We start from the raw sequence: 24,699 nt of genomic DNA, 5'->3' as shown, positions 1-24,699 counted from the left end.
TTAATAGTACTGAACTGTATGCTTAAAAATGGTTAAGGTGAGTTTTACGTTATATATATTTTACCACAATTTTAAAAATGAGGGGAAAAAGGAGCTAGTACAAAGATAAATAACAGTTTTGTATCTCGAATGTAGTGGTGTTTTCATGAAGCTACAGAGGTAATAAAATTGCATAAAACACACACACACACACACACACACACACACACAAGTGCTTGTAAAACTGGTAAAATCTGAAAAAGCTCTGTGGGTTTTACTAATGTCAATTTTACTGGGGCGCCTGGGTGGCTCAGATGGTTAAGGATCTGCCTTTGGCTCAGGTCATGATCTCAGTGTCCTGGGATTGAGTCCCACGGCCCGCCCACTCTCTGCTCAGCGGAGCATCTGCCTCTCCCTCTGTGCTCACATGTGCTCTCTCTCTCGCTCTCTCAAATAAATAAGTCAATACAATGTTTAAAAAAAAAAAAAGAGTGTATTTTACTGTTGCAAGATGTTACCATTGTCAGAGGCTAGATGAAGGGTACGTAGAATCTCCTTGTAGATTGGTTTTTTTACAACTCACTGAGAAACTATAATTATTTCAAAATTAAAACTTTAAAAATACGTGTAACAAAAGACGAAATAAGATAGGCAAGATATTGATAACTGTTGAAGGTGTACAGCTGCAGGTTAATTAGACTATCATTTTTACATTTATATGAAAACCTCCAAAATGAAACACTAAAGAAAAAAGTAGTTATGATTAATATGTTAAAAGATCTCGTGGAAAAGTTGTACAAATGCTTAAACAAACTGGGAATTTCAGTAGAGAAAGAGAGAAGTTAAGAATCAAATGAAAATGCTAGCAATAAAAAACATGACATTAGAGGTGAAGAATTCCTTCAGTGGGCTCACTGTCAGGCTGGACTTCAGCTAAGGAAAGAATCTATGAACTCAAAGATAGGGTAATAGAAATTATCCAAACTGAAATGCAAAAAAAAAGGGGGGGGGTAAAAGAGAGAACAAAGCTTCCAAACCCTGAGGCAATATACCAAACACCCTATGTATGTGCAGTTAGCACTGCAGAAGAAGAATAGAAAACAGGGCAGAGGTATTTGAAAAGATGTCTTTGGGAATTTTCACACTAACACACCTTAGAAATAAAACAAACTGTGGAAAAACAACATTAAGAGAAAGGTTTGAAGACAGCCTAAAAACAAAATTAACAATTATAGCAGATTTATTGTCATGACCTATGCAATCCAGAAGAGATCAGATGTGGAAGAAAAGCTGTCACTCCAGCTGTCAGTGGTCAACACCACATCCCTGGTTTTCCTGCCACCTCTCGCATAGTGGTCCCTCCTCCAGTTCCTCTGCAACACCCTATCTCCACCCCACAGCACATTTATAATTCCACAGGGTCCACTGTTAGTCCCTCCCCTATTTCTCTCTATTCTCTCCATAGGCAATCTCATTCCTCAAGCTCAAGGCCTTAACTTTTACCCACTGGCAGAAACAATCGGGGGCTCCCCCTCCTACCTACACCTCTTCTGAGCTGCCTACTTCCTATCTTTACTTCAGGGTTTCACAGGCACTCACCATGTCCAACCTGAAGTCACAAGCTCACTTGCCATGATTATCTTTCAACTTTCCCTATCTCAACAAATGCAATCACATCCTCAAGGAGTGATCCCCTGTCAATGACTCCTGACCTCCCATTCAGCCAACAACTGTGCTTCCTAAATATCCCCCAAATCCAAATCCAACCAGCTCTCTACCTCGGCTAATTATTATAGTCCAACCTACAAATTTCTGTGGCATGAACTATTTTCATATGCTAATCACGGACCTTGCTGTATCTACTATTGTCTCCCTTTAGTCTCTTCTCCCTGAAGCATCCAGGATCTCACACTTCTGCCTTAGGCTCTGCTTCAATAGCTTTACATTGGTCTCAGGACTATGACCAATCTCCACACGGTGTGGACCTCATGTACTTGACGGGCCTCATGTCAGAGCACACACCCCAGCTTGTGCCCTGCTCCAGTCACTCTCTCCTCCTGTCAGTTGCTCACAGACAGCACATTCCCTCCTTGCAGAGTGCCTACGCACAACTACCCTGTCGAGGACCTCTTCGTTAGTTCACACCTACACGTTTTTCAGGTGTTGGCTCAATTTTCAGGAAATGATTCCATGTTCTCCATGAAAGTCAGGTTCTTGATAAATGCTTTAATAGCATTATGTAACTCTTCTCTGCAGCACTGAGCACAGCCACAATTTTAGATTTCTTTCTAGTATTATTTAACTTACGACTTCACCAATAGGCTAGAAACTCCTTGAGTATCAAAGATTATATCTGTTCTTCATCACATTTTAATGTCTAGCACATAGTTAATGTGTAATACATTTTCATTGGATGAAAAAATGATACAGAGAATATGGACTTAATATATAAGCCATATATATATGAATATCAACATAAACCATAATAATGTTACACTTTCAGAGATATTTTGATGTTTACTTACCAAAAAAAGGGTAAACTTAAAAATGTAGAGTGAAAACAACCCCTAACAAAATAAAAATTTGCAAAATCTTACCTAGACACAAATTCACTTAATTCTGAATATTCAGTGGGCTCCATTATTATGTTGAGGTCAGTAATAACAGAAGATAAACTCTCCTTATTCTAAAAATAAAAAAAAAATTATTTATCAGATCACAGTAAACATTTAAATAAAATATAAAGACAAGATTGTATTAAAAAATGCAAGATGAAATACCACCAAGCAATAGGAAAAGGTAATCTAGAAAAGGCACTGAAAATATTGGTTATTTGTTAAAAGAATAAAATCAGATCTTTACTCCATACCAAAAACCAAAATGAACTCCAAATGAATTACTTACTTAAATGTAAACACTAAGATCATAAAATATTAGCAGGAAATAAACTTAACTGAATATTGAGTAAAGAACTTTCTAAGCAAACAATAGAAAAAAATAAGCAAATATAATCACATAAAAACTCAGCATTTATATAAAAAAATGACTTTTTAGCTAAAAGAAAAAATAAACTGACAAAGATTTTGTACCATGAACATGACAAGGGGAAATGAAAACTGAAAAGAAAAAAGTAAAAGACATGAATTAAAAACTCAAATGTAAAAATTTACATGGAAAAAAATAATCTCACTAGGAAAAAGACAAATATAAACCAATGAGATAACATTTTTACCTATAAAATCACTTTGACAATGCATACTTTAAAATATGCATATTCCCTGTACCAGCAAATTGACTTCAAGAGTTGATCCTAAAATAGCAAAAAGTGAGGACAAAGACTGGCTGCCTATTACAAAACCGAGAAACAACTCCATATTCAATAATGGGGATTGTGAAATAAACTTAAATATTTTGATCTGTAAATTCAGGTTTTTCCCCTTTAGTAAATTTTCCTCTATTCTATAGTTGCCTATCATTTCTTTTTCACTTGTTTCTGTTCTTGTTTTTGCAAAAATCATATATTGACTCTTCATGGTCTTCTAGATTATTCTTTTTATAGATTTTATTTATTTGACACACACTGAGAGAGAGATCACGTGAGAGCAAGGGGGAGGGGGGCAGAGGGAGAGGGAGAAGCAGGCTCCCGGCCAAGCAGGGAGCCCGGTGCGGGGCTCGATCCCAGGACCCTGGGACCATGACCTGAGCCGAAGGCAGATGCTTAACCGACTGAGCCACCCAGGCGCCCCTAGATTATTCTTTTCACTTGCTCTCACAGGTGGTTTTTCTCAAGACTGTCCTCCATATTCACCTCCTGGTTACTTAATCACAATAATCAGTTCCTTTCTCTCAGCTCTCTTTCCTTCCACTCAATTTTCTTTAAATGTTTTCATCTGATAGCCAGAGCAGGTTTTACAGAGTGTGCTCCTATATTTCCCAGATTAATTCTTTCAAAGTGAACTTATCTCCACTTTCTTACTCATTTCATGACAGTATGTTTGCATAAACCCTAACTGAAGATGAAAACAACCAGGACCACATTTGTGCTCTCATCTGGAGCTACTGTATGTTCTCAGGAGTAGATCTAGCGATTTTCAGTATTTCCTAAGAACAAAGTGAGTGGATACTTCCTGACATTTCTCCTTTGTCTGGGCACTATCTGACTTGTCTCTGTATTTTGAGCGGCTAGAGAAATGGATACTGAGGGTTTATAATCTTTGTTTACCTTTCAGCTGCCTGATGATACAGTGGGAATTGTTAGGAGCAGCTACAGTTTAAGTAGGCTGGCTGGCTGTGGGCATCTATCACCGTATCTAATAAAAAATATAAATTCCAAAGGCACTTAAAAACTGGGCAAAAGACCTCAACATCTCTTCAAAGATGTACAAATGGGCAGAAAGCATCTGAAATAATGCCTAAGATCATTAGTCATCAGCTGGTCATTCCATTTGACCCAGTAATTCTGTTCTTAGATATACACCCAAGAAAAATGAAAACATATGCCTACTTATAAACTTACACATGAATGTTTATATCAACACTAATAATAGCCAAAAGGTGAAAACAGCCCAAATGCCCATCAATAAATGAGTAACAAAATGTGATATATCTACACAATGAAATGTTCATCAAAAAAGGAAAAGAATGAACTAATGATACCTACTACACGAACAAACCTGAAAACATGACCTTAAGTGAAAGAAGCCAGTCGAAAAGATCACATATTAGAAGATTCCATTTAAACAAACTGTCCAAAATACACAAACCCATAGAGAAAAAAATGGATTAGCTGTTGCATAGGTATGGGCAGGAGAAGAGGGACTGAGGAGTAATAGAAAGTAAAGGCTTTCCCGGGCGCCTGGCTGGCTCAGTCGTTAAGCGTCTGCTTTCAGCTCAGGTCATGATCCCAGGGTCCTGGGATGGAGCCCTGTGTCAGGTCCCTACTCAGTGGGGGTTTGCTTCTCCCTCTCCCTCTGACCCTCCCCCTGGCTCATGTGTGCATGCACACGTGCGCTCTCAAATAAATAATATCTTAAAAAAGGGGGCTTCCTTTTGAGGTGATACAAATGTTCTAAAATTGATGTGTTGATGGTTGTGCAATTCTGAATATACTTAATTTACTGAATATATACCTTAAAGGGATGAATTATTTGATATGTGAATATCTCAACTGACCTGTTACCAAAAAAAAAAAAAAAATCTCAGAGGCACATCTTGTATTTTGTTTGAGTATGTGTGGGTGTGTTCGATTTTGACCTTTTGCCCATTAGGAAAGGCAACTAATCCTATCACCATAAAGTCTATGATGTATAGGCCCCTCTTTTGTTTTTGGCAGTTTGTGGATTCTGTTCAGCCACTGGAAAGCTGACTTCAACACAGTTTCTCATCTCTCAACAGCTTGTTATAGGGCTAACTAGGTCTATCCTTCCCAGTTGGTAGATGAGGGGAGGGATCTTACAAACAGCCTGACTTCAAAGCTCCTGCCTAAATCTCAGCAACACATTACTTTCTATCAAGGTCCATTTAACTTAAGTCTATAGTTCTCATTCTTCTCTAAAATTTAAGAATTGTGGGTATCGGGGCGCCTGGTTGGCTCAGCAGGTTGAGCGTCTGCCTTCGGGTCAGGTCATGATCCCAGCGTCCGGGGATCAAGCCCCATGTTGTTGGGCTTCCCGCTCAGTGAGGAGTCTGCTTTGCCCTCTCCCTCTGCCCCTCCCTGATGCTCCTTCTCTCTTTCACACTCACTCTCTCTCTCTCAATAAATGAATAAAATCTTAAAAAAAAAAAAAAGAATTTTGGGGACATTCTGGAAAAGGTCCTATTAAGTTTGCAAAATTTATATACCGTTAATAAAGTACACAGCATCACACTTCAATGTTTTCTTTCACTTGGGTTTGAATGTCATCATATCAGGTACATTTTCTTTGGAGCCTATATGGAATTATATTACTTTTTACTGATATATAATTGATATAGAACATATTATTTTCAGGTATAAAACATAATGACTCAATATTTGTATATATTGCAAAATGTTCACCACAATAAATCTAGTTTTCATCACAATACTTAAAATTTTTTTAAAGATTTTATTTTTAAGTAATCTCAACACCCAACATGGGGCTTGAACTTAAAACCCCAAGATCGAGAGGCTCATGCTCCATTGAGTGAGAAGCAAGGCACCCCATAAATTTTTTGTTAAATGAAAACCTTTAAGATTTAACCACCTAGCAACTTTGAAATAGTTTAAGTATTAACTATAGTTGCCATGCTGTATATTAGATCCCCATGACTAATTTAAAAGTAAAATTTTGTACCTTTTCACTCCCTTCACCAATTTTGCACACATCCCCAGCACCCTGCCTCTGGCAACCATGAACGTGATCTCTTTATCTTTGAGCTTTGTCATTTTTTATATTTTTGGCTTTTTTAGATTCTACATAAGTGAGATCATATAGTATTTGTCTTTTTCTAACTTATTTCACTTAGCAAAATAATCTTAAAGTCCATTTATGTTATCACAAATGGCAAGATTTTATTCTTTTAAAGATGTATTTGAGAGAAAGAGCAAGCCCACACAAGCTGGGGAGAGGGGCAGAGGGAGAGGTAAAAGCAGGCACCCCGACCAGGAGCCTGCCTTGGGGCTTGATCCCCTGGGATCATGACCTGAGCAGAAGGCAGACGTTTAACCGCCTGAGCCATCCAGGCACTCCTCAACCTTTTTTATTAGATGAATACTATTCCAATACACATATCACATTTTCTTATCCATTCATCTATGTATGGAGACTTGGGTTGATTCCATATCTTGGCTATTGTAAATAATGATGCAATGAACATGAGGGCACAGATATCTTTTTTAGTATTTTTGTTTCCTTCAGATGAATACCCAGAAGTGGAACTGCTGGATCACGTGGTAGTTCTATTTTTAATTTTTTTTAAAGATTTTATTTATTTATTCATGAGAGACAGAGAGAGAGAGAGAGAGAGAGAGAGAGAGAGAGAGAGAGAGAGAAGGAGGGGGGCAGACGGAGAAGCAGGCTCCCAAGGAGCAGGGAGCCCGATGCGGGACTCAATCCCAGGACCCTGGGATCATGATCTGAGCCGAAGGCAGACGCTTAACCATCTGAGCCACCCAGGCGCCCTATTTTTAATTTCTGAAGGAACCTCCATATTCTTTTCTATACTGACTGCATGAATTTACATTTCCAACAACAGTACACAAGAGTTCCCTTTCCATCCTGGCCAATACTTGTTATTTCTTGTCTTTTTGATAATCACCATCTTAACAGGTGTGAGGTGATTATTTCATTGTGGTATTTATTTCCACTCCCTGATTTTCTCGTGTTTTCATGTACCTGTTTGGCCATCTGCATGTCTTCTTTGAAAAAACGTCTGTTCAGATCCTCTACCCATTTTCAAACCAAATTGTTTGGTTATTCTGCAATTGAGTTATAGGAGTTCTTTATATACTTTGGATATCAACCCCATCAGATATATAACTTGGAAATATTTTCTCCCATTTCATAGGTTGACTTTTTATTCTGTTGATTTCTTTTGCTGTAGAGAAATTTTTTAGTTTGATGTCCTACTTGTTGATTTTTGCTTTTGTTGTTTTGCTTTTGGTATCAAACAAACAAAAAAATCAGCACCAGGATATGTCACAGAGCTTACCACCTATGCTTTCTCCCAGGATATTTATGGTTTCTGGTCTTACATTCAAGCATTTAATCCATTTTGGGTTAATATTCGTGTTTGTTGTAAGGCAGTGTTCCAGTTTCATTCTTCTGCATGTGGCTAGCCAGGTTTCTGAACACCATTTAGTGAACAGTCCTTTCCCCATTGTATATTTTTGAGTGTCATAAATTAATTTACCACATACGTGTGGGTTTATTTCTGGGTTCTCAATTCTATTCCATTAATCTTTTTATGCCAATACCATACTTTTCTGATTACTATAGCTTTGCAACACAACTTGAAGTCAGGAAGCACGATGCCTCCAGATTTGTTCTTTTCCAAGATTCCATTGGCTATTAGGAGTCTTCTGTGGTTCCATACCCATTTTATAATTACATTTCTACTTCTGTGAAAACTGCCATTAGATTTTTGATAGGGATTAGACCTGAATCTGTAGACTCCTTTCAATACCTTGGACATTTAAAAAATATTAATTCTTCCAATCCATGAGTACAGAATATCTTTCTATTTATTTGTGCCTTCTTCAATTTCTCTCATCAGTGTCTTATGGTTTTCAGTGTACAGGTCTTTGACCTCCTTGGTTATGTGTATCTCTAGGTATTTCATTCTTTTTGATGCAGTTGTTTTTGTAATCTCCTTATAGTTCATTATTAGTGTATAGAAACATAACAGATTTTTATATATTGATTTTGTATCTTTCAACTTTACTGAACTCACTTATTAGTTCTAATAATTTCTTGGTGGATTCTTTAGGGATTTCTATATAGAATACAATGTCATCTCCAAATAGTGACAGTTTTACTTCTTCCTTTCCAATGTGAGTTCCTTTTATTTCGGTTTCTTCCCTAATTGCTCTGGCTAGGACTTTCAATACTATATTGAATAAAAGTGGCAAGGGTAAGCATCCCTGTCCTGTTCCTGATCTCAGAGGAAAAGCTTTCATCTCTTCACCACTGAGTATGATGTGGGTTTCTCATACATGCCTTTATGATGTTGAGATATGCTCCCTCTATACCTTTCTTGGGAGTTTATATAAAAAAAGGGATGTTCAATTTTGTCAGATGCCTTTTCTGCACCTATTGAGATGATCATAGGATTTTTATCCTTCATTTTGTTAATCTGGTAGATTGCAGTGATTGTTGCAATTGTTAAACTATCTTTGCACCTCTAGAATTAATCCCACTTATTCAAGATATATGATCCTCTTAATGTATTGTTGAATTCAGTTTGCTAATATTTTGTGGAGGGTTGCTGCATCTATGGTTCATTGAGGATATTGGCATGTAATTTTCTTTTCTTGTGGTCCTTGTCTGGTTTTGGCATCAGGGTAATGAAGGTTTCCTAAAATGAATTTATGAGTCTTCCCTCTTCTTCTATTTTTTTGTAAATATTAGAGAAAGACTGATATTAATTCTTCTTTGAATGTTTGGTAAAATTCACCAGTAAAGCTGTCTGGTCCTGGACTTTTGTTTGTTGGAAGGTTTTCAATTACTGATTTAATCTTCTTACTAGCAATCAGTCTCTTTAGATTCTTCTTGGTTCAGTCTTGGAAGGTTGTAGGTTTATATGATTAGATCCATTTCTACTAAGTTGTCCAATTTGTTGGCATATAATTGTATTATTCTATTACCCTATTTTTGTGATATCAGCTGTACAGCTCTTCTTTCACTTCTGATTTTGAGTTCCCTCTCTTTTTTCTTAATGAGTCTAGCTAAAGGTTTGCCTATTTTTGTTTATCTTTCAAAGAACCTGCTCTTGGTTTCATTTGTCTTTTCTACTGCCTTTTTAGACTCTATTTCAATTATTTCTGCTCTAAGCTTTGTTTTTTCATTCCAACTTTGGGCTCCATTTGTTCTTCTTATTTTCTAATTCATTGAGGTGTTAGGTTGTTTGGAATTTTTCTTGTTTCTTTAAGTACAAATTGATAGCTATGAACTTCCCTCTTAAGTTGCTCTTGCTGTATCCCATAACTTTGGTAAGTTGTATTTTTATTTTCCCTTGTCTCAAGATATTTTATTATTTCTCATTTAATTTCTTCGTTAACCTGTTCATTTTTTAGTAGCATGTTGTTTAATCTCCACACATTTCTGAAGTTTCCAGTTTTGTTCTTGCAATTGTGGTCAGAAAAGATAATTGCTATTAATCTTCTTAAACTGTCAAGACTTGTTTTATGACAGAACATATAATCTATCCTAGAGAATGTTTCGTGTGCATTTGAGAATGTATTCTGTTGTTTGTGAATGGAATGTTCTGTATGTATATGTTAAGTCCAGTCTAACCTGTTGTTTAAAGCCCATATTTCTTTACTGATTTTCTGTCTGGATGATCTATCCATTGATATAAGTGGGGTGTTAGGGCTGCTACTGTTACTGTATTGCTGTCCATTTCTCACATTAGCTCTGTTAATATTTGCTATTTTTTAGGTGCTCCTATTTTGGGTGCAAATATTTTTTTAGATTTTATTTGAGAGAGAAAGAGAGAGAGACAGAGCACAAGCAGAGGGAGCAGCAGGCAAAGGGAGAAGCAGGCTCCCCACTGAGCAGGGAGCCCGATGAGGGACTTGATCCCAGGCCCCTGGGATTATGACCTGAGCCGAAGGCAGATGCTTCACTGACTGAGCCACCCAGGCGCCCCTGAGCACACAAATATTTACAAATGTTATATTCTGCTTATTAACCCCTTTGTTCTTATACAACTCCCTTCTTTGTCTGAGTCTTTAAAAGTCTATTTTGTCTAAGTATAGCTATCCCAGCTTTCTTTTGGTTTCCATTTACATGGAATATCTTTTGCCATCCATCCTTTCAGCGTATGTTTGCCCTTATGTCTGAAGTGGGTCTCTTGTAAGCACGTATAGATGGGTCTTGTTTTTTATTTTTATTTTTAAATTTTATTTATTTATTTGAGAGAGAGAGGGAGAGAGCCAGAGCAAGGAGAAGGGGCAGAGGGAGAGGGAGAAGCAGACTCCCCACTGAGCAGGGAGTCTGATGCGGAGCTCGGTCCCAACACCCTGGGATCATGACCTGAGCCAAAGGCAGGTGCTTAATGACGGAGCCACCCAAGCGCCCTGGGTCTTGTTCTTTAATTCATTCACCTACTCTACATCTTTTGACTAGAGAATTTAGTCACTTTACATTTAAAGTAATTATTAACAGATATGTACTTATTGTCATTTTGTTATTTTCTGGCTGCTTTGTAGTTTCTGTGTTCCTTTCTTCTTCTCTTACTCTCTTTGTGCTCGACTCTCTTCTGTGGTATACTTAGATCCCTTTCTCATTACCCTTTGTGTATCTACTACAGGTTTCTGGTTTGTGATTACTTACATGTAACTTGCATTTATAACAGTCTATCAAGTTGGTAGCAACTTAAGTTTGAACACATAATAAAGCTCTGCATTTTTACTCTCCTTCCATGTAATTTTACATCTTTTCATGAGTATCCTTTAATTACATATTTTTACTACTTTTGTTTTTTAACTTTCACACTAGCTTCATAAGTGGTTAATCTACTACTTTTACTATATATTTACCTTTACCAGGAGATTTATACTTTCATGTTTCCATGCAGTAATAAGGGCCCTTTCTTTTCAGCTTAACGAAGTCCCTTTAACATTTCTTATTAAGGTCAGTTTAGTGGTGGTCAACTCCAGGTTTTGCTTGTCAGGAAAACTTTTCTCTCTCCTTTAATTCTGAACAACTTTGTCAGGGAGAGTATTCTTGGTTGGAAATAGTTCTCTTTCAGCACCCTGTGCTACTCCTTTCTGGCCTGAAACATTTCGGTTGCAAAATCTGCTAAAAGTCGAATGAGGGGTTCCCTTGTATTTAACAAATTGCTTTTCTCTTGTTGCTTTTAAGATTCCTTCCTTGTTTTGTAACTTTTGACCCTTTAATTATAATGTGTCTTGGTCTCTTTTGGAACTCTCTGGGATTCCTGGATTCTTCAGATAAATTTTCTGTCCCTCTCTCCTTCTTTCTTCTGAGATTCCTACTAATGCCAAGGGTCAGCTGACTCGATCCTGTCCCTTAGGTTATCTTTCCTTTCTTCATTCTTATTTCTTTTTGCTTCTCTGATTGGGTCTGTTCCTCGGCCCTGTATTCAAGTTCACTGATCGTTTCATGTATTTTGGTCTGCTATGGGAACCCCCTACTGTATTTTTCAGTGAAGTTACTGTACTCTTCAACTGTCACTTCTGTTTCAAATGCTCTTTTACCCCTTATTTATTTTTTGAAGTTCTCACTGTGTTTTTCCATTCTTCTCCCAAGTCCAGTGAGCATCGTTATGACCATTACTTTGATCTCCTTTCAGGTAAATTATTATCTCCATTTCATCAAGGTTTTTTCTAAGGTTTTATCTTCTTCTTTAGTTTGGAATATAATTCCTCTGTTCTGCCCTAGCTCTTGATTGTCTCTCAAATCACTGTGATATTCAAGGACCCTATTTTATTTTTATTATGTTTTTAAAAGATTTTATTTGAGAGAGTGAGCGAGCGAGCGAGCAAGAGAGAGAGAGAGAGAGAGGTCAGGGAGAAGCAGACTCCCTGCTGAGCAGGGAGCCCATGTGGGGCTTGATCCTGGGATCGCAGGATTATGAACTGAGCCGAAGGCAGATGCTTAGACTGAGCCATCCAGGTGCCCCATTTTTTTTTCTTTTTAAGATTTACTTATTTTAGAGAGAGCGTGAGAGCATACCCAGGGGGAATGGCAGAGGGAGAGGGACCAGCAGACTCTGCACTGAGCAAGGAAGCTGACACGGGGCCTGATCCCGTAACTTTGAGATCATGACCTGAGCCAAAATGAAGAGTTGGATGCTCAACTGACTGAGCCACACAGGCACCCCTATTTTTAATAGATCCCAGTAGTTGAGTATGTGCCAAGACCAGATATTAATTAAAAAATTTCCTTACTCTGGAATCACTTTATTTCACTGGGTTTCGGGAAGAGTAGTTATGAAAACATTCTTAGCCATTTTCCCTACAAACTGACACTGATCTGATTTATTTATACATGGAGTATGAATACTGACACATGTTAATTCTGATGTTCTTACACCACCAGACAGTAAAGCTGGAGAACAGAACTGTATATTCTAACCACCTCTGAGAGTAACAGCTGTGCCAACATGGATAATCATTCAAACTCCCTTGATGTTATTTCCCTTTAAAATAAGGGGGTTGAGCTTAATAGTCTATATGGTCACTTATGGTTCTCACAGTGTATTACTATGATTTTATTATAACAGTAATAAGGAAGATAGTTTTATTATTTAGGTTACTTTTTAGTTATCTGGTGGTTAAACATCTCCCTCTAGTGGAAATTCCATTTAAAAAAAATGTTTAAGAACACAGAAGCTTGTATCTTCACCTTTTTTTTCTATTACTCTCAACTATAAAAATCTGCTCAACATGTAAAATGGCAAAACCATTTTAGAAGGCAATCTGGTATTATCAGAATTTACACGTACATCTCCTATGACCTAGCAATTCTACTACTCTAAAGGCATATTTACACAAGTAAAGCCTAGAATATGTGAGGATTTACCATTAAATAACTTTTTTAAAAATTCTCATCAGCTCATTACATTTGAATTCTAAGGAATAAAGAAATATAGACAGTCCCTTGTTTACTACTTCTCCAGGAAAGCCCATGAGTCCCACTTATGACTTATTCCTAAAAATCTTCCTTATTCGAGAGTTGTTTGCAACATCTTACTTAGCAGTCTGGTGCTCAAGAAAAATCATAAATTTGGAAAGGCACAGAGAAAAACCAAGTGTTGTTAACTCTCCCAGGAAGAGTCTGCAGCAAATTAAGTAAAACTGAGCAGTTCAAAGATTCCTACTATTTTGAAATGTGAACAATAACAACTGACATGTCTTCAGAGATTCAACAGTTCCTGTGTTCTTTGTCTATCAAAGAATATCAACTGTTCCTCTCCTTAGATTTTTTTCCCCTGCATCCCCCAAAGCATATGAGACAGGAACTACTGGTAGTTCCCAATACATGTACTTCTTTCTTGCACCAATTTTTCAGTGGTCTCATGGCCATGCATAATGAAGACTGAACTGCCAGCCTCCCTTGCAGGACATTATTGGCCAATAGAATGTAGGTGAAATGATGGATGTTACAACTTGTAGAAAGTATCCTTCAAGAGAAAAGCTAAGCCCTTGATTGCCCATTCACCCTTCCCGATGCCTGAAGTGCTCAACTGATCATCACACCATGATTTGGAAGTCACATGGGTAATGGCAGAGCCTGATATTCATAAGGTCACTGTACTAGCTCTTGAAAACTTACCTTACAATTTTAAGCAAAAGCAAACAAAAACAAAATTTTGTTTAAGCAATAGAGAAACTTCTAGTACTTCTAATACTTTGATCTACCTTTAAGTTTTCTGTCATATGCAGCTCAAGTAATTCTCATTTATTCAGCATGTGAGATTAATAGTATACCTTTAAGCCCTTACTAAATGGTCACAAAATTTTCAGTCCTGCTTTGGTGGTATGGGATCATAATATTAAGCTCAATATACTATTAATAACAACAGTCGCTATGGACTGGTGCCACCACTGCCCAATAGAAGGTAGCGAACATGGTCACTGCAGCAAGGCCCACGTGGCTTCAGTCTTGTCTGTACTGCCTCACACAGCCACATAGGACCAGCAAGTCAAACCACTATGGGAGCTGCCCAGTGCCAGTTCATGCAGACAATGCCTCGGGTAAGGCAGTAGCCATTCTTCAGAAGCATATCATGGTATAAAATATATCCCCAAACTGTGATGTCATCCTTGATCTGATTCATAATGGAATCAAACTACCACTGGTGTTTTCCTTCAGAGGCTTAAGTTGACCAAAATATCCAACTTAAACAAAATGAAGTTAAAAAACTGCAGTCTATTTTATCTCTTAGGCCATAGTCCCCCTAATGAACAGGCCAATCTTTGGGGACAACCCATTCTGGAATGTACAGCTCCACTGAGCAGTTGGTTCAGCTCAACTTCAAAGGACTAACCTCTTTTCAGTTGGACTTATGGATAAGCCTCCCAAGGATGAGCTTAGCTTTGCCAACAGTCTAGCTACTCTCCAGATAACCCTTGGAATGACTGTGTAAAAGATAAGCACCAATAGCAGAAATAGCATATAGAACCCCAAGGCTACTAGGATGCTCCTGAGCAGTTTCCTGGGCAATGTATACACTGCTACTACAAATGTTCTCAGACATGGAGATGGACCTTGGGCCTGACTCCACTAACCTGACATGGACTATAGGCCTGGCCTATTAATGGAGGCCAGGATGCAGGTAAGTATGTGGTATATCACCACTCTGAATTTAAGATCACATTAGCCCCAAAGAGAAAAAAATTCGGCTGGAATAACTATGCCACCTTTTGCAATGGGACAACATCCAGGAGTTCCTAGGCCACCCAAAAGAGAAGCATGGGTCCTGACACAGACTATCTCAAATGAGACCAATTCATTTGTATCCACATTGTTTTTTAGTCTTCGGCAAATGATCTTTGAGGTCATGCAGAACAATAATTTCACCTTGGTGACCCTGCACAGTCTCAAGGCCTGGCGACAACCTGGAAATGTTTACCTCCCCTAAGGCCACTCATCACCCATGCCCTGTGTCAGATCCTGCTCAATCAGCCTTGGCAATGATACACTCTGAATGCTCTTAGTCATCTCAACAGTGTCGAAGGGGGAATACTCTGAGATGGGAGCAAGCTGGGAGCTCTGTCATCAGATGAGGGGCCTAGACATCCCATAGCCCCTCCTCAGTCTGCCGGGGCCAGTGGCAGCAACCATGGATATGGATGGCAAAGAGTTCTTGAGAAGCAAAACCTCTAGCTCAGATACCTGGAAGCAGGCACTCTTGACTAGTTGGGTGGCCATCTGACACCTTAAGGAGGTAGGGTCGTGATTATCTAACATCAATCCTGGTTCTATACAAAATGGGAAAACTTAGGGCTGTTTTTGTGGTTGAGGACAAGGATCAGGAATTCTGGTACATGACGATGAATATAAGCAAGCGTCATGTCCATAGGACTTGGGTTATAACAACTGGCCTGCATCTGCTTTGGTTATCCGGTAAGTTGGGGCCACGACAGCCTGCCCGCCCTTCCCTGTGAGTCTCCTTTACACATACTTTTCGTAGGCCCAGTTCACAAAACCAACTGGTTAAACTGTTTTCTGCTATCAAAGTTTGTGTCTAGGCCAAGACAATTCTTGAAATTATGCCTGGATCCCACTCTTCTTGGAGCCATACTTTGAAGGTTTCTGACCTTGTTATGCCCACCCCTGGCCATATGCTGCACATTATCATTCTTTCTGCTTCCTGATTTTACGCAAAGTCTTAGCCAGAAGTATCTTCCTCCTGCGTTGTGTCTTAGCAGTCCAGTGTAACCTGCTGGAGTAACCACAACCCGCCTTGGAGTCTAAGCCGCCAGCCCTGAACAGTCTTCAGATGGCTGTGGTTCCAAATGACCACCATCTCATGAAAGGCCCTGAACAAGAACAGCAAACTCAGCTGCTCCCAAATCCCTGATCCACAGAAAATGGGTGAGATAAACATTTTGTTGTTGTTTTAAGCCTTTAAATTTTGGGAAAATTTGTTAAGCATAAATAATACATGGCTGGCATATCAGCAGGCCACTGAGGGCATCCAGGACTCTTCCCATGACCTCGGGGCTTGCTCTGAGAGACGAGGACAAACTTGCTATCTGCCTTCCAATAAAGCACCTAGATCCTCAGCAACAACCCTCTCATATGCAGTTGCCAGGATGGTTATACTGTAAAAATGGTATCACTTTGTATAAGCGTACTACAAGAGGGGCCTGGCCTCCTCAGTTCAGCCATTGCTGAAGGCTGGGGGGTGGGAACTGCTTAATCACAGTAGAACCTGTTACCACAACATACTCCATTTACCTGGATTTCCAGAATCTGAAATTCAAGTTGAAATGTAATCATGCGGCAATTTCCTGATAATCTGTGTCTCTGTAGAACTTTCATTATACCTGTAAATCAGAAAAAATATTTTACTGCGAATACGTTTCCTTCAGATACCTGTTATTTAATTTTGTGTGAACATTTATAATACATGGGGGTATATGTGGGAGAGTTTATGTTAGCATTTACATTACAAATATCTAGAAGAATGTGCAACAAATTGATTTACCTCTGCAAAGTTGGATTAAAGGTAACTTGTACTTTCTATTTCTTAATTATACTAAAGATTATAGTAAGACATGCTAGTATAGGGGTGCCTGGGTGGCTCAGTTGGTTAAACATCCAACTCTTGATTTCAGATTGGGTCATGATCTCAGGGTCGTGAGATTGAGCCCTGCATTGGGCTCTGCCCTGAGCATGGAGCCTGCTTAAGATTCTCTCTCCCTCTCCCTTTGCCCCTCTCCCCATTTGGGTTCTCTCTCCAAAAAAGAAAGAAAGAAGGAAAGAAAGGAAGGAAGAAAGAAGGAAGGAAGGAGGGAAAGAAGGAAGGAAGGAGGGAAGGGGAGAGAGAGAGAGAAAGAAAGAAAGAAAGATGCATGCTACTATAACCCTATACAAGTTTGAATCATAAATGTTCGACGGAGTTTTCTTCCAACACTATCTGATTCTAGTTAAAAACATTAAATTGAATCCACCTATTCACTTCTGTTATCTTTCAAAATTTTATACTTCAATGCATAAAATGCTATATTCTTAAGTATACAACTCAATATTTTTTAACATGTTTCCCATGTAACTACAACTGAGATAAAGATATAGAAATTTTAAAATACGCTATAAAGTTCTCTCATGCCCTTCTCAAGGCTATATACTACCTGCCCAAGAGATAACCACTATTGACTTTGCTAACAAAGGTATTTTTAAAAGAGCACAACTTTACAAGGATAAAGAAGAAGGAGAGTAACTTTGTTTGGAAGGTGGAAATAAGATGGATGAGCTAGATATTACACAGAAAAGAACTAATCTGGAAGACCTAAGAAAATTAAAACCTAAGCCAGGAATGGGGGAAGCTCAGTATTAAGCCCATCCAAAAGCATTCTGAGGGGCAGCTGAGTGACTCAGTCAGTGAAGCGTCTGCCTAAGGCTCAGGCCATGATCCCAGAAGTCATGAGATCAAGCGCCACATCGGGGTCCTTGCTGAGCGGGAAGTCTGCTTCTCTCTCTCCCTCTGCCCCTCCTCCTGCTCGTGCGTGCTCTCTGATAAATCTTTAAAAAATAAAAAAAGCACATTCTGAGTAGGCAGCACCAAGTACCTCTGCAGATGAGGTCAACTTAGGAAGACTCAAAGCGGGAAGACTAAGATTTCTGCACCAGCAGACTTACAACTGGCCTAAGCTCACTCTCCCATCCTCTCCGTATTCCATCTCTTCCTCTCAAGTATCTGAGGTGCCTAAAGTCTGTCACCCATTTTTGTTTGTATTTCAGACTTCCACTGAGGTGAACTACCCAAGACCCTCTGAGGATCAACTCACTATCATTCCAGTCATGAGGGTTATGTCAGTGGAAAAGTCAGGAAGCAATTCCAAAAGTGACTCCTTTTTTTTTTTTTTTTTTTAAGATTTTATATATTTGAGAGAGAGTGAGTACAAGTGCGGAGGGGAGGGGGCAGAAGGAGAAGCAGGCTCCCCACTAAGCAGGGAGCCTGACGTGGGGCTTAATTCCAGATCATGACCTGAGGTGAAATCAAGAGTCGAACACTTAACCAACTGAGCAGCCCAGGTGCTCCTACCTTGTAGAATTTTAATTCAATGCCACGACAACCAATTTCTTATGCATAATAAGGAAAGCTTCAGCTTCACTTCTAAATTAAAATTAATGCTTACTCTTTTCTTTCTTCTCAGTGTTTGTAAGGTCCTCTGTCTTCATGGAGTAATTTCTTATACTGATGCCAGTAAGTGTACTTAGAAAATGAAGTTCTGATTCTAAATGTCCAAGATGACTTCTCAGATCTTTTGAGGAGGCCCATCCTTCAGAATCTGACTGATACATTTCTCGAAGTGATTTTCTAAAAGGCAAATATAACAAATAATTACTCCAATGAAGAAACCACTAAAAAGTGTTTTATCTAATAACTACAAATTTCTTAAACCATTTCCATTTTGTCTTTCTTACTTTCTTCCCATGAAAACTGCCTGATTTTTCTCAAAACCAGTGTGGCTACTAACACTGTGATTTTTAATCTCAAATGAACACAAAGCTAACTAAATTATACTATTATATTTCTACCTATTACGAACAAGTGTAAAATACATTATAACAGGAGTACGATGCAACACTAAAGTGTCTTTTGGGGTGGGGGTGGGTTAGCCTGGTGATGGGTATTAAAGAGGGCACATACTGAATGGAGCACTGGGTGTTATACGCAAACAATGAATCATGGAACACTACCATCAATAAATTAACTAATTAAAAAAATAAAATGTTTTTTTTAAGGTAGAATCTTTAAAATATTCCAAACTAAATGTCTGATATCCCAAGTCATCTCAAATTATTTTTTTAAGCAGGCTCCATGCCCAGTGTGGAGCTCAACATGGGGCTCGAACTCAAGACCCTGAGATCAAGACCTGAACCAAAATCAAGTCAGACGCTCAACCGACTGAGCCACCCAGACAATCCTTAACTCTAACCTCTAAAACAAGTAAAGTATCACAGAGCATTTAATAGTAAGAAAGAGTCGCAGGAAATCTAATACAGGGAGTAAAATTCCAAAGGATTAAGAACTAGCATAATCTCCTAAAAACACTATAATCAGATATTCTTCATTGAGAAAAAAACTCAGTATCCTTGAAAAAGAGTAAAATTTCAGCGAATGAATACATTGCATGTTAATGCACTTTTTTTTGGGTCATCTTTTATTGCCCTCATGCTCTGCTCCATTCTACACTGCTGGCTTCTGCCATCTTAATACCTGCCTTCCTTGGATTCCAGGGCATGATTACCATGATTCTCATCTTACATCTTGGGTCCTCCACTGTTCCTGCTTCTTGCAATCATCTACAGAAGAAACCTTAACACTCTTGTTCCTGCTGACCTAAATATGCATTCTCTCATTCTAGAGGAAAACTCAGTCATCAATCTCAACTCCTCTATGTCAGTAACTCCTCAATCATACCTCTAATCATATATCTCTACTTCCTGCACAGATTTAGCTTGCTAACCCAACAAATGTTTTTTTTTTTTAAGATTTTATTTATTTATTCATGAGAGACAGAGACAGAGAGAGAGAGGCAGAGGGAAAAGCAGGCTCCCAAGGAGCAGGGAGCCCCATGTGGGACTCAATCCCAGGACCCTGGGTTCATGACCTGAGCCGAAGGCAGATGCTTGACCATCTGAGCCACCCAGGCTCCCCCAACAAATGGTTTTTAATCAAAATTGCTTTTCTACCATATTTCCCTACTTCTGTTAGTGATAAAATCTGTCCCTTGATAGCTCAGGCTCCTATCATTGCAGTCACCCTTGGCTCTGTTAATCCCTTCACATCTGGATTTGCTGCCATACTTTCTGCTCTGTCAGAGCTATCCCTCCCTTTCTATTCTTAATTCTACTACATTCGCTGATGCTCTTATGACGAGGTCTACAAGAAATAACCTAGCTCTGTATCGTTTACACTGGAGATCTAATACTTGTGTAAAGTCTACAAATTTTTTTTAAGTTTTCTTTTAATGTTGGGGCGCCTGAGTGGCTCAGTTGAGTAAGCGTCTGCCTTCAGCTCAGGTCATGATCCCAGGGTCCTGGGATTGAGCCCCACATCAGGCTCCCTGCTCAGTGGGGAGCCTGCTTCTCCCTCTCCCTCTGTTGCTCCTCTTGCTTGTGCTTGCTCTGTCAAATAAATAAAATCTTTTAAAAAAATTTGTTTTAATGTTAATTGAAAATATTTAAGTATATTCTATATCATCTGAGAGACTACCACATGTTATTTGTATTTGCTCTCATTAAGTGATTTTTAAAAATTACCTTAAGAGGCGTCTGGGTGGCTCAGTTAAGCATCTGACTCTTGATTTCGGCTCAGGTCGTGATCTCAGGGTTGATCTCAGGTAAGATCGAGCTATGCATCTGGCTCTGTGCTGAGCAAGGAGTCTGCTTGAGATTCTCTCTCTCCCTCTCTCCCCCACCCCCACTTGCACATGCACTGTCTCTCTGAATAAATCTTTAAAAAAAAAAAAAACTACTTCACGCTGAGAACACTAATGAAAGCAAGAAGTAATCTTCATATATAAATGATAAATTCCTGACAAGCAAATACCAAGTATCACAGAAAACTATGAATGAAAACTCCAAGGCGTTTCCAACAGAGCAAACTGATGAAAGAACTAAAGCATCACACTGAAAGACAGATAATGCAGAATCCAAAAAAGAACTTGCAGCTGAGAAAGGAGAGAATGGGGAGTTATTGTTTAATGGGTAGAGAGACTCACTTTGGGATGATGAAAAAGTTCTAGAGATGAACAGTGGTGACGGATGCATGACAATATGATAGTACTTAATACAACTGAACTGCATACTTAAAAAAGGCTAAAACAATAAATTTTATGTTATGTATATTTTATCATACACCAAAAAGAGACAAACTGTATATTTTCACAGAAGTGATTTACTTTGAGCAAAATATTATTAGTCCATTTCAATTAATGACATGAGTTTCAATGATTTGTGGAGTTATACATTTTATTGGCATTGTAGTTTTGTTTATTGCTTGTTAATTCATCTTGGCATAATTTTTCTTGGTCAAAATTAAGAGTTTCACAAGAAAGTTTTTTAAGACAAATTTACAAAAGACCTGATTTTATTTAAGATTTTATTTATTTGACAGAGAGATACACAGCGAGAGAGGGAACACAAGCAGGAGGAGTGGGAGAGGGAGAAGCAGGCTTCCCACTGAGCAGGAAGCCTGATGCGGGGCTCAATCCCAGGACCCTGGGATCATGACCTGAGCTGAAGGCAGACGCTTAATGACTGAGCCACCCAGGCACCCCAAAAAAGACCTGATTTTAAAAGTCAATGATTTAGGATTCTGGGAAGCTGGTAGAGTAGGAAGCACCAGGAACTGCTTCCCCACCTAAACAATAATTGCACTGGCAAATCTATCTGATAAAACTTTTGTAAACCTGTGGAGTCTGCTGAAGGCTTACAACTTCCAGGGTTATATATGTATTAGCTGTATTAGACAACTAACTTTAAGACAACAGTCCTCAAGTTGCTCAAAGAAATAGAAGAAATATGAAGAAATAGAAGATATGAAGGAAATTAAGAAAATGATGTGTGAACCAAATGGAAACTTCAATAAAGAGATAAAAAATCCTAAAAAGAAACCAAAAAGGAATTCTGTAGCCAAAAGGCACAATAATTTTTCATTTCAGAAAAATTCACTAGAGGGATTCAAAGGCAGATGTAAACAGGCAGAGGAATCAGTGATTCTGATGACAAGACAACAGACATTACTGAGGCTGAGGTCTAGAAAGGAAAAAGACTGAAAAGAGGAACAAAACATAAAGGATCTGAGGGACACCATCAAAAGGACAAAGATACACATCATGGGAGTCCCAGAAGACAGAAAGAGGTAGACAAAACATCTGAAGAAATAATGACTGAAAAATATTATGAATGACATTAATATGAAAATACAAGACATTCAACAAACTCCAGAATGAACTCAAAGAGACTCACACCAAGATGTAATCAAATTTTCAAAAGCCAATCATAAAGATGAACCTGAAAGCATCAAGAAAAAAGCAAACCATCACATACAAGGGCTCCTCAATAAGATATGAGATTTCCCATCAGAAATTTTGGGTGCCAGAACACAGCGGGCCTATAGAGTCAAAGTGCTAAACAAAACAAAAACCAAAAACAACAACAAAAAAAACCCACACAAAAACTGAACCAACAATCCTATGTATACCTCATCTTATTGTGCTTTATAGTGCTTCCCAAATATTGCATTCTTCCTGAAGGCTTGTGGCAATCCTATGTTGAACAAGTCTATTGGTGCCATCTTTTCCAACAGTATTTGCTCACTTTGTGTCTATCACATTTTGGTAATTCTCACAATATCTCAAACTTTTTCATTATTATTACATTTGTTATGGTGATCTATGATTAGTGAATAGGATTCACTAAAAGTCCAGATGATGGTGATCATTTTTAGCAAAGAAGTATTTTTCAATTAAGGTATGAACATTTTTTCTTTAGACATGACATAGCACACTTAAGACTTTAGTAGAGTGTAAACATAAGTTTGTATGTACTAGGAAACCAAAAAATTCACTTGACTAGTTTTATTGTGAAACTTGCTTTATTGCAGGGGTCTGGAACTGAACTCACAATATTTCTGAGTTATGCCTGTATCTGGCAAAAGTGTCCTCAAAAAGTGAGGAAGAAATTAAGACATTTCCAAATAAATAAAAACCAAGGGATTTTGTTATCACTAGACCTATCATACAAGAGACATTCAAGAGAGTCCTGTAAGATAAAAGCACACTAAACTAACCTGACACCATATGAAGAAATAAAGATCTCGACATAAGTAATACAGGGGCAATTGCAAAATCTAGTATTATTCTTGTAAGTTTACTACTGCATTTAAATCCTATATGATTTAGGGGCACCTGGGTAGCTCAGTCATTGGGCATCTGCCTTCGGCTCAGGTCATGATCCCGGGGTCCTGGGATTGAGCCCCGCATCTGGCTCCCTGCTCGGTGGAAGGCCTGCTTCTCCCTCTCCTACTCCCCCTGCTTGTAGTCCCTCTCTCGCTGTGTCTCTGTCAAATAAATAAAATCTTAAAAAAAAAATAATAAATCCTATATGATGAAAAAAATAATAAATCCCTATCTAGGGGTGCCTGGGTAGCTCAGTTGGTTAAGTGTCTGACTCTTCGTTAAGCGTCTGCCTTCGGCTCAGGTCATGATCCCGGGGTCCTGGGATGGAGCCCCGCATTGGGCTCCCTGCTCCATGGGAAGCCTGCTTCTCCCTCTCCCACTCCCCCTGCTTGTGTTCCCTCTCTCACTGTGTTTCTCTGTCAAATAAATAAAATCTTAAAAAAAAAAAAAGTGTCTGACTCTTGGTCTCAGCTCAGGTCTTGATCCCAAGGTTGTGGGTTCAAGCTCCGCACTGGGCTCCATGCTGGGCGTGGAGCCTACTTAAAAAAATACACACACACACACACACACACACAGAGAAAGCTCTATTATTTTCACTTTTATTTTTAACTTCAAATCTTGTTTCCTACAAAATTTGAGAAAGAAATACATTTAAAAAATTAAGTAAGGTTTTTGTTTGGGGGCACAAAATGTATTAAGATGTAATTTTGTAACAACAAAAACCATAAAGGGTGGGGACAAAGCTATATAGAGACAGAATTTTTTTATGTTATTGAAATGTGACTGTTATAAATTCAAATTAGAGTATTGTAACTTTAGGATGTTAAGTGTAATCCCTCTGGTAACCATGAAGAAAACAGCTACAGAATATTTACAAAAGGAAATGAGGAAGGAATTTAAATGGTTCACTCCAAAAAATCAACTACCCAAAAGAAGACATAAATGCAGGAAATGAAAGACAAAAAGGTTTAAGGGCATATAAGAAAAAAATGAGAGGTAAGTCTCTCATTAGTCCTTAAATATAAATACAGTATGTTCTCCAAACAAAAGAGATTGGTAGAATGGATACAAACACACAATCCAATCATATGCTGTCTAAAAAAGAATCACTTTAGATCCAAACATACAATTATTTTTAAGATTTTTTAAATTTATTTATTTTGTCAGAGAGAGAGAGCACAAGCAGGGGGAGAGGCAGGAAGAGGGAGAAGCAGGCTCCCGACCTAGCAAGGAGCCTGATGCGGGACTCAATCCCAGGACCCTGGGATCATGACCCGAGCCAAAGGCAGACACCCAACCGACCGAGCCACCCAGGCATGCCACCAAAGATACAACTGAAAGTGAAAGGATGGGAAGAGAAATTCCATGCAAAAAGTAACCAAAAGAGAGTAGGGGTAGGTATACTAATATCAGATCAGACAAAATAGACT

General features: G+C 38.5%; 1 protein-coding gene across 2 annotated transcripts in view; it reads right to left on the bottom strand.

The window, feature by feature from the left end:
- The window catches only part of CENPP (centromere protein P), a 228,222-nt gene that overhangs the window by 188,564 nt on the left and 14,959 nt on the right, over positions 1-24,699 (bottom strand). For both annotated transcript variants that reach the window (XM_028093074.2, XM_028093073.2), the window contains exons 2-4: positions 18,497-18,678; positions 16,593-16,681; positions 2,577-2,665 (exon numbers count right to left, since the gene is read on the bottom strand). In XM_028093074.2, coding sequence (XP_027948875.1) covers positions 2,577-2,665; positions 16,593-16,681; positions 18,497-18,662 — 344 coding nt within the window. In that variant the 5' untranslated portion in view covers positions 18,663-18,678. The remainder of the gene's footprint in view (positions 1-2,576; positions 2,666-16,592; positions 16,682-18,496; positions 18,679-24,699) is intronic.

Source organism: Eumetopias jubatus, unplaced genomic scaffold (assembly GCF_037043125.1).
Source record: "Eumetopias jubatus isolate StellerSeaLion01/CBP00866 unplaced genomic scaffold, mEumJub1_p1.0 scaffold_15, whole genome shotgun sequence".
In the NCBI taxonomy this organism is placed as follows: Eukaryota; Metazoa; Chordata; class Mammalia; order Carnivora; family Otariidae; genus Eumetopias; species Eumetopias jubatus.
This window is presented reverse-complemented; position numbering and strand designations above follow the sequence as displayed.